At 36.3% G+C, this 16,030-nt stretch overlaps 1 protein-coding gene across 10 annotated transcripts in view; it reads left to right on the top strand.

The window, feature by feature from the left end:
- The window catches only part of kcnma1a (potassium large conductance calcium-activated channel, subfamily M, alpha member 1a), a 210,045-nt gene that overhangs the window by 105,620 nt on the left and 88,395 nt on the right, over window positions 1-16,030 (top strand). For all 10 annotated transcript variants that reach the window (XM_088916330.1, XM_088916328.1, XM_088916324.1 and 7 more), the window contains 2 exons: window positions 5,304-5,397; window positions 6,462-6,573. In XM_088916330.1, the coding sequence (XP_088772456.1) occupies window positions 5,304-5,397; window positions 6,462-6,573 (206 nt within the window). The remainder of the gene's footprint in view (window positions 1-5,303; window positions 5,398-6,461; window positions 6,574-16,030) is intronic.

Below are 16,030 nucleotides of genomic sequence, written 5' to 3'. Positions count from 1 at the left end.
TATTTATGAATGGATGCCTTTTAAGGTAATTGGATTATGTAGACATTCTGTTAACCCTTGTAGTGTAAGTGTTTTGACTGGAGTCTGGGCTAGGCAGAGTTCAAGTTAAGTGGAAAGTTTGGAAGTTTGGATAAAACAACAGTTAGCTGTCCTTTGTCATTAATTGGCTGTACATAGTGCAGTCTTATTTGGCCTTAAGGCAGTTATGTGGTTTCACATGCTTTTTCTTAGTAAACATTAAGATTTCAGTTTTCTGCAAAAGCACTATTGTCTTGTCCCCTGTGTGGTTTTGATTGGTTCCATTTGGAAGTAGACACAAATTACTGTACCATGCCAAGACTGTTACAGGACCTTTTCAGTGTGGATCTGCCTCAGGAAAGTTTAAACACAGTGTATGCAGCTCATTCTTCTTTGGATTTTCCAGTCATTTTTGGACTTTCTTGTTTCGTGGAATAAATATTTTTAAATAAACTTCTCCTTCCACGTGTAATTAGTGCTTCTAAAGAACTGTCAAAGATTTTGCATCAGTAGAGACGTAGATCTTACTTACATCAACATCTACCATCTGGGAACTCGTCATCGCTATAAAATATGCTGTCTCTTTATTTTTTGTGTGTTTTTTAACTTTGTTTTTAGAGAACAATACCACATACTGTGTTGTGTATTTATCAAAATAAATGTAAAAACAAGTGTGATTTATTGCATTACATTATTTTTTAAATTGACTGCTGCTATTGTCTGTGGTGTGTGTCTATAGCTTTCCACTGAAGTACAGTTTTAGATTTTGCCGGAACGAGTGTGGATAAAACTGAGAGTAACTATTATAGCAACATTGGGATTAAATTATTATCTTCTCCATTTACATTTAACATTGTTTTTTGAAGGAGCGGTGGAGTTTATCACTGTTACTGTTACATTTTTGAGCAAGGTGCTTCATCCAGATTGTTCCAGTAAAATGCCCGGCTCTATAAATGGACACAAATAAGTTGCTTTGGATAAAAGCATCAGCCAAATTAAAGTATAATAATATTAGTAGCTCGTTTCTACAGAAGAATGGCTCTGGATCTTCAATGATTACAGCTTCAGAATACAAAATTTGATCAAATCTAGTGTGTTCATTTCTTCATTATTGTATTTACACACTGTTTGCCAGGATGTTCCACACTCCTTCTTTTCTGCATTTTGCATGCTGTGTTTTAGAGCTGCTCATCTTACCATCACATAATGCTGCTGCACGGGGATGCAACAAGTACTCATTTTACTACAAATTATCCTTTGTTACAGATGTATTTGTGCATTGGGTAATTCATTAATTGCCTTGACACGAGTAATAGACAGTCATCTGTGCAGAACAGGTCACTGCTATAAAGAGCAGAGGATTTCCTTTCGCACTGCAGTGGCCAGAAGACAGGCACTACAGCACTGTGTCTTTGGTAGCGCCACAGGAAAAACATTATGTGAAAGACCTGTTTGTTAATGTTTTTTAAATATTTTTGGAGTGCTACCACATTATGAAATCTCAAGCTTAGCAGAGAGGTCATTAAAAAGCAGAATTAAAGGGGGTTGTTAATGCAAATACTGGGGTCAGTGGCTTTGAGAAGGACTTTTAAAGAAGGACTATTAGTACATTTTAGTTACACTGTATTCTTATTAAATACTCTATATATTCTAACAGCTTTTTCGTCACCTACCCAATATATACAAAACATTAATGGGGATACGGGAATAGTGAGCATTGTCACCTCGTACACTTCTAGATGTCCTACAAATGGAATCAGGACCCCAGCTTCCTTCGCACCCTGGGGTCAGAATCACTGATATTTAGTATCGATATTGATGTTTCACATACCTTCACAGGTAACTGTGCTAAATCACACATTTTGAGTACAAAATATACATACATTTTTATATGGGAAACAAGCTCCACAGCTCCTGAGACTGGCAAGAGCTGTGTAGAGTTGTTACATTTTGCAATGTTATATTTTGTGTTTTATAATGTCCTACTGTATGTTGGAGAACAAAGGACCTTTATGCCACTATCTTTTTGGTTGTGAGGATTTTCATCAGCTTTATAGATCTGATAAAATTACCGTGGAAGTAATCAGCAAAGTATCGGAAGATTTCATTATTCTTCGTTCTGCTTCATGCAATATTCTTAAGCAGCTCATTTTTGCTAGCCTTTAGTCTGTTCCCTTTAGACAACATTCACATTACTGAATGATGTTTCATTATAAACCTGTATGTTAAATAAAGTATGAATATAAAGTATGAATACAGCATGAACACCAAGCGGATCAATTTTCCTTTATTGTAGCTATGGCTTGTGCACAAACCCAGTTTTTCCCTTGTAATAGACTGATCTGCACCGGAACGCTAACATAAAGGTTTTAGTACACAACTAATGTGACTTGGGAGAGCAACAATTCTGATAGCTGTTCCACAGGTATTTCTGTCTAGATGCACAGGCAAAATGCCATTGAGTGCCACCTGTCATTTATCTGGGTATTGTGCTGAATGGGTAGCTTTTCTTAATTTTAAACAGTACAACAATTCTATCTGGCAGTGAAAAAGTTTACTTTTTCCTTTAATGTATGCTGATATATCTGTGCAACTACTCTGCACACATTGAGAACATACAGCTCCCTGCGTTTCCTGAGTTTTTTTAAACAATATTTAAAGCAACAGTAGCTTTTTATTTAAGGAACAAATAATAGGTTTATTCCATGCTGAAAAGAGAAGAAAGAAAACACAACATTTTGGCTTGTTTTCTTTCTTTCTTCTCTTTTCAGCATGGAATAAACCTATTACTTCTTCCTTTGCAGCCTACGCATGCTGACGCAGCTACCCACCTGAACTGTTTTTTTAATTTAATATCTACTTAAGGGACACAAACAACTAACTAGCAAAATATCTAAACCTTGAAAATTTGTAGTAAAAAGGGGAAACTGCATGTTTGTATTTTAAACATTCACTAAACCATTCTCCAGGATGTTTAAGAAAAATTATACTTTATAATTGCTTAAGTATGCCTACAGTACATCTTTACGTTTTGTCTCCATTTTGTTTAATAAAACAACACATTTCACAACACATTTCACATTTCACATCTTAAGCTTAAGCTTCCCTACTATATATCATTTCATTTTTAAAACTATGACTTTTTGGCTTGATATTTTTACAAGACTTGTGGTGTGTGAGAGGAAGCTGCATAGTGGATTCGTTGTAGTCAATGTGATGCTCCATGGTTTGAAGCAGCTACCATTTTTGAAGAAGATATGTTCAGGTAATGTGGTGTATATAGATTTAGATTTCAGGGGGGCATCCTAAATTTTATAACTTTTCAAAAATCAAAGTAAATTAAACCAATCCACTATTCACTGTCCTCTTAAATGTTGCTTTTAATAGTTGATGATTTTAATAGTTGTTGATTTTAAAACTGTCAATAAATTACAATATACTGAGCCTTAAAATGCTTTGCTTGAGACACTGCCTTTTAAATAATAAAATGCCATCATTTATAGTCTCTACTGTTCGACAAAGCTCTAGCAATCGTGACTTAAATTATAAATTAAATTGTATTTAAAACAAAACAAAAGTTAAGAATGCATTTGCTTGAAAGTTACAAGAAAAACTAAAAATGAGGATAACTGAACAGGTATATTTAATATCCCTTTTAATATCCCTGTTTAAAGTGCACCTACAGTAGCTGAAACCTTGTGTATCACATGGAGAGAATTAATTCACTGAAGCAGAGATTCACACTTGTTGCTGCTTTGTGGTATTTCAGGCTCCATCATTGTAGCCTTCATTTCTTTAGAAATGTCAAATTATTAAAAGTAAAAAAGTGTTAATTATTTCCCAAAATTGGTAACTCTGTCAGAAAAAAAAAACGAACCCAATGCCAATAACAGACTGAAATTTATTGTTTTAATTATTAGAAAAATTAATATTTTATTTGGGTAAGATTTTCTTGTCTGACAGAATATTGACATTTCCTTTAGACTTGCCATTCCAGGAGAAATACATTTTTTCTACAGCAATTAGATATACTGTATACTGGGAAGCATTCTAAAAAGCACCTTCTAAATATATTGTTAAAGCTATGAGAAAAAAATGACATCTACAGTATATATTTTTTCGGGCATGTAGATAACTATTGATTTATATACGTTACTCCTTCAAAAGTGTTCTCAATAATGGTTCAAATTGGGCTCAAGCCTGACAAAAGGACATGATTTAAAAATTGTATTTATTTCTTCGTGTGTCAAAACCTTAGGTGATCCACAAAAGTGGATGTGTTGTATCAGATGCATCTCTTAGCTAACAAGCTGTCAGCAAGTTGCATGTGTAATGACCTGATAGTTGAGCCATTTCTGAGAGTGACTGTTTAAGGCATCAGATGCTCCATAGCTTAAAAGCAACATCGGTTGTCAATTGACAGGGTGACATGTCTTGTTTTCCAGTTGAAATGTGGTTTTCTACCAAGTCATTACAGTTTCTCCATTTTGATTCTTAGTGCCAGGTACAGGCATTAAGGGTGAGATTGCACTAAATGCTAGCACTTGCTATGGCTGCTTGAACACATATAATGAACACAGACCCTGCATGCATTAATTAACCCTTAAAGTACTGCTTCTGCTTTGCTTTTCTTTTTTGATAATATGCATTTTCCTTTTGTGTAAGCCGTATTAACACTTCAGATATTGAAAACAACAGTTCAATATCAGATTTTAAAAATGTGATTAAAATATGTGTTGCAATAGATTCGGATTGTTTATTTTTCAGTGTGGTGATCAGGAACTTTAATATCGTTACAGGTTACTCTGTTGGTGACAAATATGTATTTATTTTGTTTTTGTTTCACTGATATCTCCATACAGTGTGTCACAAAATAATGTTTTTTTTTTTACAAAAATCTGTTCGGAAAGTTGTTTTAAATTACTCATAAGTGGCATTTTTGTGTCCTTTTGTTGTTGGTTAAAACTGTGTAAAATCAAACTTATTGACTGATAGATAAGGGATTCAGTTCTTTAAGGGTTAATCAGGGGTATTAAACTGTACCAAAATGATTTGCTTGAGTGAAGAACCATGCATGTTCTTTTTCTACAGAAACCTGTCTTGATAATAATATTGCATCTTTGATAAACATTATTCAGATGAGATTATTTTATTTCCAAGAAAACAGGATGCATCTTTTCTAAATGGTTACATACAAATACTTCTACAAGCAGCTTTCATAAAAAAAGTCATGGTATCGAGTATGAAATACAAAAATTAAAACCATTTTTCTGTTGTTTTATTAGCCCCATAGAATCCTGTCAGAATTTCTACAAAGATTTCACATTACAGATCGACATGGCTTTCAACGTATTCTTCTTGCTTTACTTCGGCCTGCGAGTAAGTAAAAAAGAAAGGAAATAACCTTTCAAGTACATATTTTATGTGATGAACAAACCATGGGCTGTCTCATGTCTTAAACAAAATATTAGTTTATTATTAATTTGCTTTCATTCCAAAATAAATAAAGCCAGTTGCAAAATAGCTAGCTGCATAATAAAGTGCAGGACAAACTTGACTATTTAGAAGCGGTTCAGCTGGTGTTTAGGTTTTGCCAAATATTTTGTGTCTCTCAGGGTTTTTGGGCTTTAATTTTTGCCTGACACCAAATAATTTTGACTAGAATAAACAATAACTGGTCATAATAGCACAATATGTTCTGGACATGATTCTCAAGGTTTGTTTAGTTGATCATTTTTACCATGCTTTTTAAACAGATTTTGACATGATCTTGTAAGGGATGTCTAAACATGTCATTTTATCTCATTGTACATAAGTCCTTAAATATTAATTTAAATTAATATTAGCACAAATAATTTAATACATGAAAGCTATAAAAGTCAGAAATTGGTAAAAATCAATAACCTGTACTTTGTTTTCCTGCACATTGATTGCAAAGCAGACATGTCACATGTATCTAGACAGAGCAGAGATGGTGAAAGTTCACAGAGGACAATGTGAAAATGAAGTCTCTGTGGATGTAGCAGAACCAAATGTTTCAGAAACCAAACGTACTAGACAGCAGATTGAAGAGGGAGTGGTCGTTTAAAACAGACTGCAGACCATGCAGTAGAGGCTGGTGTTTGTATTAAATACAACTTAAAAATATTTTTATAAGAATCTCCTCTCTTAAGGAATAAGGAACAAAGAAAATAGCTTTGTGTGTGTTGTGTATGTTGGGTGGGGCAGAGGACAAGTTGCAAAAAATAAAAATATTAAATTAAATATTATCGAATGTATCTTCTCACTTTTGTGGTATAAGACGATGAACATGGCAACTTGCACTACTCTATATCCACCTTATGATGCTCATTTACTCCAAATGGTTAAAATATATGAATATACAACACAGGAAATTAAATGTACATTACTGCTCCTGTTTTTTTTTTTTGTTTTGTTTTCAGTTCATTGCAGCCAACGATAAGCTGTGGTTCTGGCTGGAGGTGAACTCGGTGGTAGACTTCTTCACTGTCCCGCCAGTGTTTGTGTCTGTGTATTTGAACAGAAGCTGGCTCGGTAAGTCACGTCTCTTCTATTGGAACTTCCGCTTTCAGAAATGAAGCGCCGAGTCATGTTCGAGGTGACCTATAAAATGGCCGGATGGTTTATAGGCAAAATCAACAAAGAGATATGTGAAATTTTGTCGCGGCCTTTGGTGGATGAACTAAAATTGTAAACACACAGATGTAACATAAGAACGACGGGCTAAGTCGTAAGCAACTTGCCGACAACCAAAACAGAAATTTGTCTTGTACGATTGAAAGTCCTTTATCGCCATCTACTGTTTAATTACTGTACAACAGAACAAGAGTCATTAATAAACAGTATTAAACATTTGTTCTTAATAGAATAGTTTAAGAAGCACATTTTGAGTGAGATTATTATTATTTAATCTGTTTTCGTTTGCATCTGAATTATTTTTTGTTATTAAAGCATATACATTTTTAACTGGGTTTTGATATGGGAAGTAATTGGTTAATATATTTTGATGATTTTGATTTGCTCCCTCAATTGTGTTATTATTCAGCAATGAAAGCATTAGTATGGAAACTCAAGCCCTTTGCTGAATCTGCCATGGACAGTTGCTAAATTAGATACTATAAATAAATATTAATTCTACTACTAAATGGGGTTGGGATAGGGCAGTGCGTGAAGCCTTGGGACTCTTAACTTCCAGACCACAGTTTCGAGACACTTCCTCATACTAGCACCCCTCCTCCTCTCCACATTGCCCACCAGTACAGCAGCCTCTTAATGCAGTTGAATAATGAGAGATTGGGCTAGGCTGTCTTTGCTCAAACCAGGCGGGTTAGAGCCTATCAATAAAGACTCTTTATTTTGACTCTGGGATTCTTCTGACTGTACTGTAACTTCTGATATAATTTCTGTGTCAAAACTGTGTTTAATTTCATATATATAAATGTATATATAATACAATTTTTATAGTTTGATATAGCACCATTTTGTTATAATAAATGGGTTTTTTTCATCTTCATTGTCACAGTACAGGGCATCACATGCAGAAGAACTGTTTCTCCTTCTCTGCTTGAGCATTCCCAGAACACGAGTGTTACTGTTGTTGACTGTATGAAAAAGGGATTTCTTTTGCACTCACCTGACCACAAGCATGTATTTCACTTATTCGCTCTCTGATTGTAATGATTTTCAGTCACTCGGAGTTTGCCTCAGAGTGGGTAGCTGAAGCAGGGGAACTGCAGTGTCAGGTTAGGGGAGTGGCAGGCCTGTCCAGAGCTGTAATTCAAGGCAGAAAACCAGCTCACGTTGCTTCTGGTGAGACTTCACACATGAGAGCTGTACAGAAACAGCATGCGGTGTTTACAGTTGTATAATAAATATCACAGAGGATATGATTCATATTCATCAGAATGATTAAAAACCTGCAGCAGATTGTAGTAGTAATGTACACTTTGTATAACAGTTCATTATTTTGAAAGTTGTTTAGGATGTAACCCTAAATTATCCTCCTGGCTGGCAAACAGTTTATTGACTATTAAAAGACTACCTTTAGTGACTGTTCTTTCAGACTGGGAGAACAGGAGACAGGAGACAATAAGCAGTGTGTCTTAATGATTAATTAAGATGATTAGTTACAGAGCTGTCACATAGTCACAGAGCTAGAATAACAATACAGTCAAGCAAATGTAAACTCCTACATGAATCTGTTGTTAGCGTTCTCCTTAGATCTAGGCACAGCTTACCACAGTTCAGTTCTGCTCTATTTACACTGTGATCTCGCTTCTGGTCTAATTTGAACTGAAACACATGATTGATCATGTCTATATGTTTAGAAATATACAATATGTCTAAATATTTGTCTTTGGGTATTTCCTAATTATTTTTCATAATGAGGAATGCTTTTATTCCTGCATTTGCATTCTGCCTTAAGAAAAATTAACTTCAGCCTGACAGCTGGTGGATATGCTGTATGTTAAGTGACTGGAAATTAAATAATCTGAAATATTTTAAATAAAACCATAAAAAATGCAGCAGTGTACTTTGTAACATTATTAAAAGGCTTAAAACTGGGTTTAAATTGCTGTGTGCTCCTTTAAACGGATTTAAAAAAATTAAAGAGAATATTGCTGAATCTGTTGTATGCGAAATGAAACTGCCCATTCACGTTATGTGTCTCAAAGATACAGTACTGTAGGTTTGTCTTACTACAGAAGATGGTGTGAATGAAATGTTGTCACTGCTTTTTAGGGCAAAGATGTGGCACACCAATTAATCTTGTTAGGTGGGTCCAAAAGAGAGAGTATGAAAAAGGTCACTGTGGGCAGTTGGACACAGGTGTCAGCATTGGTGTTATGTGTCTCAGGCATAACTGACACAAAGACCGCAGAGAGTGAGGGAAATCATCTAGTTTTTATGATACACCACTCACTACTAGTGTGTGGTATACAGAATGTTAACATTGAAATAACATATGTGTAAAGTTACGCTATTCATTTTCTTCTCGTCAGGAATGATATTTCTTCTCCTCCTGTGTATTTCATCTAACATGATTATGAAAGGGGAATATCTGGTGCATTCCCTTACTGTAACTGTTTTTTTTTTAATGAAATGGAAGGGTTTTTTTTATTGACAAGAGTTATTCAAATGGCTTTGTTACGGTTACCTGTGATGAATTCAGTCTTGTGTGGATTTTTAATCCCGGTCAACCTTGCTCCCTGCCCTCACCCCCCCCCCCCAACACACACACACCCATACTGAATTTCTCCTCGCCAGCTTGGTCAATGAGCCCTGGGATTTGTGCCTCCCGCAGGCTTGTGACACAGGTGGAATTAGTCTGAGAGATTAAGATGAAATCCTGCTATTATTGAAATCAATTTTCTGGCTGATTTCTTATAGAATGTGGCCAAATATATTTTCTACCTTCAATATTATCTTGTCTGTTCAAAACATAAGGAGGGGACAGTACCTATAAAATCTTTTTTTAATATGTTAATATGATTATGACTGTAAATAGTTCTTGCTTAGTAGAAGCAAAATAATGACATATCAGAAGCTGATGGTGATTATTTGGTAAAATACACGATATCTGAGGAAAGCAGGAATTCATTACATTTACATGAATGTAGTTCAATGGCTTAATTAGCTCTAGGAATAATTCTCATATTGAGAAGGCCAGAATTCTGTGATTAGACCATAAAATGTCTCAGATAGTCTTATTCTCATTTTGTCCTCGTAACAGGAGGTGTGGTACCTGTCTGAACTAATAGTCTGGCTGCATAATTATCCTATCTTCTGGGACCTATTGCCTCCAGTCAGGTGAAAATGAAGATAAAAATTAAATAAAAGATGTTGTGGGCATCAGAAGACACCATTCTAAGGATCTTCCCTAAGTGTCATTTAAAATTGCAAATTGTTTCACTACTCACTAGTGAAAGAACAGAACAAAGTCGAAAAAAATAAATGGAAAATTGTTAAGTTAAAGATATACTTAAGACATACAGAATGAAAAATGTTTCCATCCAAATCTTAATGTACAGTACATAATTATCAAAGTTTATTCTTTTATATAGATATATTTAGTTTCAAGTGTTTTTCAAAGTGCTGAACAATAGTATATACAAAATACACATAACGGTAGCATAAAAAGAGCATAGTAAATTAACAACAAAAACAAGAATACAGCTAAACTCCACATTAAAAGCTATAGTGTAATGATAACTTTTCAAGAGACTGTTTTGAGCAGTGAGCACCACTGATGTGGTGCTGAACACAGGGAAGCATAGTGTGGAGTCTGGTCTTCAGCTGAGTAACAAGGCCTGTATCAGCTGATATCAATTTCAGAGCTGACCTATACTCTCTATACTCATGCTGTAAGTCCTTAAGACAACCTGGAGCTAGAATTCAGAATTCATTAGATGTGTTTTCAGTTGATTCAGAGTGCTAACATGGTTTATAAAGATGCTCACCTCTGCAGTTATGTTCTTTAGGAGAGTGGAAAGATACCTTGAAGGCTTCATAGTATTCATTGCCACTTACCTGCTCAGTAATTAATCTCTTTAATTTGCACTAATGACTTGGTGTGCAAGCAGGCTTATCAAGACCTGAATGAAATGAGGCAGAGAATGTTCTTCCTGTATTTAATTTAAATCATAGGAGTGGTTTGAGCTCATTTCTAGTAAAAGCTCTGATTAAAACTAGACTTTGATTAAAAATTCACAGAATGAGGCATTAAAGTAAGAAGCCATATCAGTTGCTCACTTGAAATAGAAATTAATCTTCTAAATTGCTTCAAGTGAAGATCACCTCGACAAAAAACCCGCAAGGATTTGCATAACGATTTGCTGCCAAACTGAGAAACCACTGAGTTCTATTAAGTGGTCAGTCATATGAAAAATCTTCAATTCATGTCAAAGATAGAAGCATATAAAATTCCTCCCTAAAGATCACAGTTATAAGTTCCAAATCACCTAGTTTGTTTTGTTTTGTGGCTGTATTTATGTTTTTACAGTACTATTTGAGCATACTGGAATTTGTTTGTTTACTGTATAAATCTGCAAAAAGTATTGTTATTACTAAATATCCTTAAGTTGAATGATAAATGCATTTTCATATTTTTCACAGACATCCAGGTTACATAAAACAGAATTTGAATTCCATAGGAGAAACAAAAAAGTTCCTCAGCTGTGCAGGAGTGTACCCCAGCCTGTTCAAACATGCTTTGCTCAGCTCAGCAAAGACCGATTAGAGCATGTCTAATTAGAAAGAGAATAGTTGGTGAAAAGGGGTCGCAAATAGAAAAAAGGGGGAATGTCTGATTAAAGTGATGTTTGTTATTGTTCGAAAGAAATTCTAAAAACGTAAAATGACCTCTGTAAACAGTAATGATGTCCCAGCCAGATGAAAAGTGTTTTCTGGTTTTTGTTCAGATTTTCCTTTGTGAAGTTATGCTGCAGGTGGCACAGAAGTGTGGGTTACTGTTGCTGCCTCACAGCTCTTGGGTCCTGGGATAGATTCTGGACTGGGGTGCCTTCCGTGTTCTTTCGCTGGCTATGTGGGTTTTCTCCAGGTGATCTGGTTTTGTACAACTTTAAAGAAAGACACACTGGCTTGGCTCATTAGTGTCTCCTGGATGTGTGCCTTGTGTTGGACTCACGTGCCTTCCAAGGTGAAATACAGCCTTGTGCACAGTTTTCTGGGATAGGCTCTAGATTGTAATATCCCCTTTCAGGAACTAGCACTTTTGTGAGATTGGATGGGTTGAAATGATGCGCTATCTTGGGCCTGTTGCAGAAGTATTGTTTTTCCGTTTCCTGAAAGACAGTTGTTGATTCTGCGTGTTCGGTTGATCTTGGAAGAGAAAAACTTTCTGTCGGAATTCGAATTTTGTTTCAACGTGACGTTAACGCTTTGCCAGTTAACGCCATCATCAATTATACGGTCAGAAATGGAAAGTACAGGCTGATTCATGTGGTAATAAATGAAATGCAGAAATTGTTGTTTAAGACCTGAAAAAGAGGAACAGTATTTTCAAACTGACTCACTCAAGACAGCAGTCTGAAAGGAGAAAACAAGCCTAATGAACTGAATATCATAGATGTTTAGAAAATTGACTGCTTTGTCTTTTTCTTTCCTGTTTAATTCAGGATGGTATTCTCTAATACAAACAAACAGCTGCATGCCACACTGTTTGTTTTGACAAATTGTTCTGCTCCTATTCCTTGTTAGCACAAATGAAATGTAAAATATATGAAAACATTTTACAGCTGAAAGTAATCCTGGCTGGGTACAGCTGCGTGGGAGCACACATTATCCTTTTAAAATGCTTATCCCATGGCGATTGAGAAAATTGAGCTGTGCTTCTAGTTTCCCCTGTGCCTGTGTCCTTCTGTACAGCCGGGGCCTGGAGCTCTCAGAGCAGCTCTGTAATCTGGTCTCTGAATTCATTCACTCCTGTGGCCTCTGGCAGGCTCTGCTTGGGCATTGGTCTACTTCAGAATATGGGCTAGCATGTAAGTGACACGTTCGTCAGCACCAACATGCAGACAGAGGTGCCCGAAGAGGAATGACAGGAGTCATAGTGTAGAAACCGCTTCAACACCCTCTACTGAGTAAACTTGGATGAGTTAGGAGCATTAAGTAAAGTAGGTTTTGTACCCAGCAGGGTGAAGACCGTGTCTTTGGCTCCCTGCAGTGCCCATTGCTTTTTGCTTTTTTAGAAAGAATGTTCTTAATGCATTTTTCAGCTAGTTTAGTCTCTGTCCAATACTGTCGGTAGTGTCCACTGAAGTCAGAGCAAGCCATCTGACCAGCTTTTCAGCCCCTGACTACAAGATGTCACTGGTGTCATTCCAGTGAAAGGGACCCTAAGAAGAATGAAAAAACAAACACGATAATCTGCTGCTACTTGTACACCGTTGCATCATGAGAAATGTTGTTATGATGTCGTTATGAGAGGTAAACAAACCTGACCCCTACTTGCTTTTAGGTCAAGTAAAACGTTTTCACTGAACAGATTTTTCAGTGTGTTTAGCTTTTGTACACAGAGGCTATTGCATATGTAAACTCTTCTTTGTAGAGATTATTTCACACTTCATATATATCATACTGTATGTACAGTAGTCTGTTGTTTTTTTTAAATGTTTAAAAGAGAAATATCTGGATATTTTGGGGTGTTACATTTTCATGGTGGTTAGTGGTGTGTCCTTGAAGTTCGATTCCACTCCTGGGCTCTTTCTGTGTAGAATGTGCATTTTCCTCCTGTGACTGTGTCAGTTTTTGCTTCCTTCCTCAGTTCAAAACTTTACTGTGTACGTTTCATTTCGTCTCTGTAGGGTTCCCACTGTGTGTGTACTGTACAGTATGTGTGCCCTGCACTGGACTGGCATCCTGTGTATAGTGAGTTCTGTCTTGTGCCCATTGTCTTCCACGGTCTTCGGGTTGCTGAGACTCTGTTTTGGACTATTTAAAAAAAATAATATTGGAAACTGAAAGACTGTCACACGCACAGCCTTATATTGTATTTGTAACATAACTCAGTGACACTGCAGGGTTGGATTCAAAAAGTATAAAAATCAATTAACTGCTTTGCATTCTGTTCACAAAAGGGCCTTATGTTGCTTGTGTCTTTACCACCAAACAATGTTTTTGGTGTGTGCCAGAGATAATTTTAAAACAGCTTTATCATTTTTTTGTCTGACCAGCTGACCCTAGCTGCAGATTTTATTTGAGAGATAAATATAGAGTGCAGCTGTGCTCTAAGCTTTAGTCCGCCTGCCTAAAGTATAACTGAAAATCACTAAAAATATTACATCCATTTTCACTGGGTTTTACGATCCCTAGTACAGAACTAGCAACATTTGCTTTAATTCGTACACACTTAATCTTCATTTTGTATAGTTTTCCCTCTGCGATGAAACAAAAATTAGACAATAACACACAAACTTGATGGATAATAATGAACAATTTGGAAAAGTGTCATTTAGATACATTATACTGTTACAAATTATGTTTGCAACCAGGAAACAGGTAATTACACTCTCTGTGTAGCATTTGAGTTGGCTGATGTGAGTCCTTAGCTTTCATGTTAGCAGTGAGAACAGATTGTGTCTGTAGGTTTGCAGTTCACTTTGGCAGTGTTCTTCAGGCAGCAGCAGTCTTTGAGCTGAATATTGCACAGACGTAATATCAAACCACAGCTAGCTCCACGGTTCGTGTCATGACATCTTTCTCAAACGTATCGATAGGTCTTCGTGTATTGGATAATGATGATAATTACAATTATTTAAAAGTTTATTAATATTTTGTTATGTTTTGTGTCGTTTTCATGTGAAAAAACGGAATAGACTAGATCTTAGATAGCACATCTGAAGAGGCTCTGCAGCTGAAGCAGAACTAAAGCATTGTCATGGCGTGGGCTTATGATTTCCTAATTATCCCCTTCAAAACCTTGATTGCAGTGTTTCTTCTCTTCACGCTTATAACTTTCGAATGCGGTAAAATTGATCGTACTGTGTGGACAACAGGATTACTGCCACTGACATGCCGTATGTCCTTGATTTTGTTAATGGCCTTTGTGTGTACCGTATGATTGACAGTTCTATAGAGACTGCTTAAGGAAGAAGACAGTATATAATACAGCACTAATTGTATTAGGCTGAGGTGATGAGCTGCGTCAGCCCGAATGCTGCAAAAGTAACGTGCTGAAAACAAGGTGAAATACACAATAGTGCCTACAGCTGAACTTTTTTAGTGTTTCACACTCCTTTTTTTTGCGTTGTGCTAGGTTGAAATGAAAGCAAGCTAATGATTTCTCTAGCTACATCTGAGAAGTCAATTTATGATTCTCCAATGGACACCCATGCTAGTGAAAGAAAAGTATTTGTGCTAAAACAATGTTGTTCAGAAAGCCCTAGTATTTACCGTAGCTAGCCTGAAGCAGCATTTTAAAAAGCAGAGTCTGTAATTCAGTATACAGTAATGAGTAGACCTTTCCCGCCTTTGGTTAAAGAGAGGACAGCAGGGAAGCATGTTTTCTCAATCTTCATGTAAGATGTATTGAATGGACTGAGGTCTTATACCATTAACCACCCATCCCGCACAGGCGCAACCACATTTCTTTGCATACTAATCAACCAAGGGTTTTGATCAGTTGAGTGTAGAAAGTAATCATCTGTTCATGAGCTGCTTGATTTGTGTTGCCGCATACATTTCTATAGAAAAAATAAAGCTGCTTCAGAATTTTTCATGCTATGTTTTCCACTTCCAAATTGACAGAGCAGCTAGTAGTACAGCAGTCCTGATTAATTCAGGATTATTGTGTATTTTTTTTTCAATTTCAGCTCCACTAAATCCCAAGAAGAGTTCGGTGATTGTAAGAGCCTTTCCTTTCTAAACATAGTTTGGCTTTATTGGTCAAGGGAAAATAACTTAAATGCACGTGACATTTCATTTGCTGGTAGCAAATTGAAAAATGAAGATCCGTCAGGATCCCTCTTGTAGATTATAGCTGAAATGGCTGTGATGACCAACAGTTCACAGCATTTCTGTGGCCGCAGATTCAAATGTTTTGTGTCCTAGCTGCAGGTCTGCAGGTCTCTCTGTCTTTCCCTGGGTGATTCCTAAAGGAGCTTATGGTGTAATATCCTGATGGAAAAGGGCTTTTTAAGCTTCAGTACATTTCTGATCATAGCCGGAGGATCTGTGTTAAATCTGGTCCTGACATTTTTTGTGTGTCTTCTCTTTTTTGTGCTGTGCAATTTGAAGAATAGCCCTTGATTTATTTGCATGAATCTGCCTGCTGAGTGTGTCCTAGTTTTAAAAGAAAAAATGTTGAGATAGTCTTTTTTTTTTTACTTACAACAGAAAACGCAAGCCTATTATTGCAGGAGATAGATGTGTTCTCAGAAAGGGGCTGTTAGTATCACATGCCCAGTACCGAGAAGTGTATGAAGAAATCCCTCCAGGAGGAAGGCAAGTGGATGTGCAGTGCCAATGTGGA

Source organism: Atractosteus spatula, chromosome 5 (assembly GCF_055471065.1).
Source record: "Atractosteus spatula isolate fAtrSpa1 chromosome 5, fAtrSpa1.hap1, whole genome shotgun sequence".
Classification (NCBI taxonomy): Eukaryota; Metazoa; Chordata; class Actinopteri; order Semionotiformes; family Lepisosteidae; genus Atractosteus; species Atractosteus spatula.
This window is presented reverse-complemented; position numbering and strand designations above follow the sequence as displayed.